This window comes from Lissotriton vulgaris, chromosome 4_1 (genome assembly GCF_964263255.1).
Source record: "Lissotriton vulgaris chromosome 4_1, aLisVul1.2, whole genome shotgun sequence".
Classification (NCBI taxonomy): domain Eukaryota; kingdom Metazoa; phylum Chordata; class Amphibia; order Caudata; family Salamandridae; genus Lissotriton; species Lissotriton vulgaris.
Window position 1 is genome coordinate 1,933,374,930 of NC_141691.1, and position 3,963 is coordinate 1,933,378,892.

At 43.3% G+C, this 3,963-nt stretch overlaps 1 protein-coding gene across 1 annotated transcript; it reads right to left on the reverse strand.

Annotated features, from left to right (window-relative positions):
- Positions 1-2,754: 2,754 nt before the first annotated feature.
- Positions 2,755-3,675, reverse strand: LOC147724727 (uncharacterized). The gene has a single exon (XM_086967050.1). It carries the CDS (start codon positions 3,673-3,675, stop codon positions 2,755-2,757), a length of 921 nt encoding a protein of 306 aa, XP_086823176.1.
- Between the last annotated feature and the right edge of the window lie 288 nt (positions 3,676-3,963).

Below are 3,963 nucleotides of genomic sequence, written 5' to 3' on the forward strand. Positions count from 1 at the left end.
GTTATCAGGAGAGACCTCAGTGCTGCATCTTTAAGCCCAGTTCTGATCCTGAAAAGTAATTTTAACCGTATTTACCACTAACTTGAATTTCCTTTCATAGGATTCATTGCCTGCTATATAAAATATATATAAATTAAAAAAATATATATAAAATGTAAAAAAACAAATATTACAATTTCAATATTTTTAAACACTTTTTTCAATTTATATTAAAAATATGTAATGTAATTTAAAAAATAAAATATCTAACAATAAATAGTTTATAACAATGTAGTAAATCAGTATAAAAAAATATACCAAGGAATACATTTAAAAATCATCATTTACAAAACCTTTGAAATTCACTGAAAAAACCATATGTTTCAGCCACATTATAGTTAGGAATTAGCATTTAAAAAACCTTAGAAATTCACTGAAAAATCCATAGGTTTCACACATGTTATAGTTAGCTGGACATTTCACTCATACAAAACCATTGAAATTCCCCCGTTATAGTTAGTTCAGCTAACTATAACTTGCTCGCCCGCAATGCACTGCTGATGACATCACATATTACATCACTCATGACATGTTCAGTGACATCACTCATGACATCACTGATGACACCTCAAATGGCTACAAGCGCATTCCAACACGTATACAACAAAGTCTGATCTACAGGTGATTTTCTTTTTAATTGTTATCACCTCACTGCTAAAAGGCGTTGTGTAGGTTGTGCGACTCTTCCCTATCCTACACGCCTTGCAGACAGCACATTTGATGAAGCCCTTGCTCTTACCTAGCCAGTTGTCATCGGCTACTCCAGGACTACTTCTCACTAACATATCGCTCATCGACCTGGCTCGGCTGTAAGTTATGGCCGGTCTATTAGCAAGAATCCCACCAATCACCGGGTCTCCCTTAACCACCTGCCAGTTTTTGCGAATGATGTTGTATATTTCTTTGTGTTGTCTGCTGTAAGCTGTTATTAATCTTGGTTGACCAGACTCATTATCCTCTCGTGTTTGTGTAGGTACCGCACCCATTGTCAGACTGTGCTCAGAGGTTTGATTTGCATGTCTCATAGCACCCTCCACCATTACTCTCGAATACCCTCTCTCAATTAATCTTTCCCTGCTGGCATTTTGTGCTTTCACACAGCTTTCATCTGTGCTGCAGATCCTCCTGATCCTCAGCATTTCCCCGTAGGGAAAGCTACGAACCAGGTGGGCTGGGTGATGGCTGGTGGCGTGTAACACCATATTTCCTGCCGTTTCTTTGCGATGTAGATCCGTTACCATTTTTCCATTGGCAATGCTCACCTCCACATCTAGAAAGGAAACCCTTGTGCTGCTAATTTGACCAGTGAATTTCAAGTTCAAGTCGTTTACGTTAATATCCGATATGAACCTGGATGCCTCATCCTCTGACCCCCTCCAAATAATGAAGAGGTCATCAATGAACCTGTACCAGGCTATGATGTTATTAGCCATGGTACCTTCATAAGTTCTTCCAAGGACCTGCTCCTCCCAAAGCCCCATGTGCAAGCACGCGTAGCTTGGGGAGAAGCAGGCCCCCATCGCAACTCCCCTCAGTTGTTGAAATATTTGTTTTTGAAACAGAAAGAAGTTGCTTTTGAGGCAGATCTCTGTCATCTCACTGATCATGTTGTTGTGTTGTAGCATGCAGGCAGGCCTACGCTGCAAGAAATGTCTCACCGCCCTCAAGCCATCATCATGATTTATACTGGTGTACAAGGAAGTTACATCCAGCGTTAACAATAGGTAATCTTCCTGGCACACAATAGGTCTAATCTTGTCCAAAAAGTCACCAGTATCCCTGATGTACGAGGGAAGCGCTCTCACATGCTCCTGCAGGAAGTGATCGATGTATCTCGAGGCATTCTCGAATGTACCCTGCCTGGCAGAAATTATAGGCCTACCCGGTGGCTTGGATAGGTTCTTGTGAACTTTGGGGATCATATAGAAAACAGGGATTACTGGGTAATTAGATTTGAGGAATTTCTGCTCATCCCCACTTAGTAATCCCACACCCTTCCAAGTATACAATCTGGCATGGAAAGCATCCCAAGCCTATCTTGCTGTTTGCCAATCGCTTCTACAGTAACAATTTCTATCATTCAATTGTAGAAGAGCCTCTTCCATATACATTTGTTTCGGCCACAGGACAATGTTGCCCCCTTATCTGATTGCTTAACAATGACTGTGTTGTCACCTTGCAGTTTTTTCATTAGGCTACCATAGGCATTGTTACTTTTTCTGTTATGCTTTACATCCTTTGCCATTGATGCCTGATGCAGTTCTTTCAAATCAGATATTACCAGATTGTTAAATACCTCTATATTGTCATACATTGACACCGGGTTGAACGTTGACTTAGGCTTAAAACTTGTAGTCCCTGGGGCATTAGTTATTAACTGTCGTTCTGCACCAGTGTCCTCCAAAGTTCCACCTTCTCTATTCAATTCAACAAGGTCCACATATAGGTCAACCTCTCCTGCCAAACACGGACCAGGTTCCCGATCAGTTCTGATATTGTCCTGAGATATCATGCGCGCTTTAGATTTATTCTGCAAAAATAGCTTTTTAAGCTTTAATTTTCTTATATATTTAAAAAAGTCCATCCTTGTTCGCGCATAATTAAATGTACATGGGGGGCAATATGTCAGACCCAGCGATAAAGTTTTAGTCTCACTGGTCGTTAAGTGGACATCTGAGAGGTTGATAATAGAAAGTTGGTTGCTTACTTGTGCATTCATTGGCGTTTCCATTGTTTTCTTCCTCGGCCCCTCGTTGGTGGTTTCACTGTGCCGGTTTGCTGCCTGACTTCTCCTCCGCCACTTGCGCTTGAGGTTGTGTTTTTGCCTGTTTCTGTACCTGCGGTGTGTGATCTTAGGGTCTGTCTGCGGTCGTGTCGTAGGCACTCCACTTCCTCTCCTAACGACTGCTTGGTAAACCCCACCGCTTTGCCAGTATTGCGTTGTTCACTCTCCGACTCACTGCCCGGTACCGAACTTAAGTTTGATTCCGATGTTGAAGGACTAATGCCCCTGCTGCCACTCTGTCCAGTACCTGCTGTGAGCGGTACGGCCGTTCCCTTGGGCTGGTCATATTTTTTTGAAAAGGTAAATATACGGCCGTTTTGGTAATCTAATTTGTCCCTCTGGAACTTGAAGGTTTTTCTCTTTTTGATTACCTCCTCTTCTTTAGTAAGCCTTTGTAGCATTAGCTTGCGAAGTCGCTTTTCCTGCTCCGCGTCATCCAACTTTTTGATCTGTTCATTTAGATCCCTTATTGTCACCCCCAGTTTCTCACCATCACTCTCCGCATATTTAATCAAGATTCTTAACAATCTGCTGGAGGAGTCTAAATTGCATCTTGCCCATTCATGCAACATCTCGGGATCCGGGTTTTCAAAACTCGGGGCAAGCATAATTCTCAAGCCACGGGGGACACGTTCAAACTCCAAATAGCGGGACAATGATTTCTTCTCCCACCATTTCGCCTGTTCAGTGCGCATGGCTTTTTCCAATTTTTTTAAAAGATCTTTCATTGCATTGCTCCCAGTGCCTGATGGTGTTGCCTGTCTCACGGGGTTGTTATCCACAATTGGGGCGTCGTCGAACATTCCAATAGCCGCTTCCTCACGGCTTCTGACCACATCAGCGGCGGCCATGACCTCTGCACATTTTTTACTTATCGCGGATGATTCCTTGCACTCAGCGATGTGTACCGATGGTTATGAATAACCCCTCACACCGTGCTGATTCCTCCTTCAGTCCCAAAACTTATCTCACGCGGCCCTTTATAAAGCTGTTAGCTGCTTGCCTGGCGTTGGTTCTACCACAGCCGTGGGAACTGCCTCGCCTTACTGTGCAGCCGCCGCTTTTGGAGATTGCCGCTTGTCGGGGGCTGCTGCGGTTGCTCTTACCAGAGCCGTTAAACCTTCCGGAAACCCGTAAGT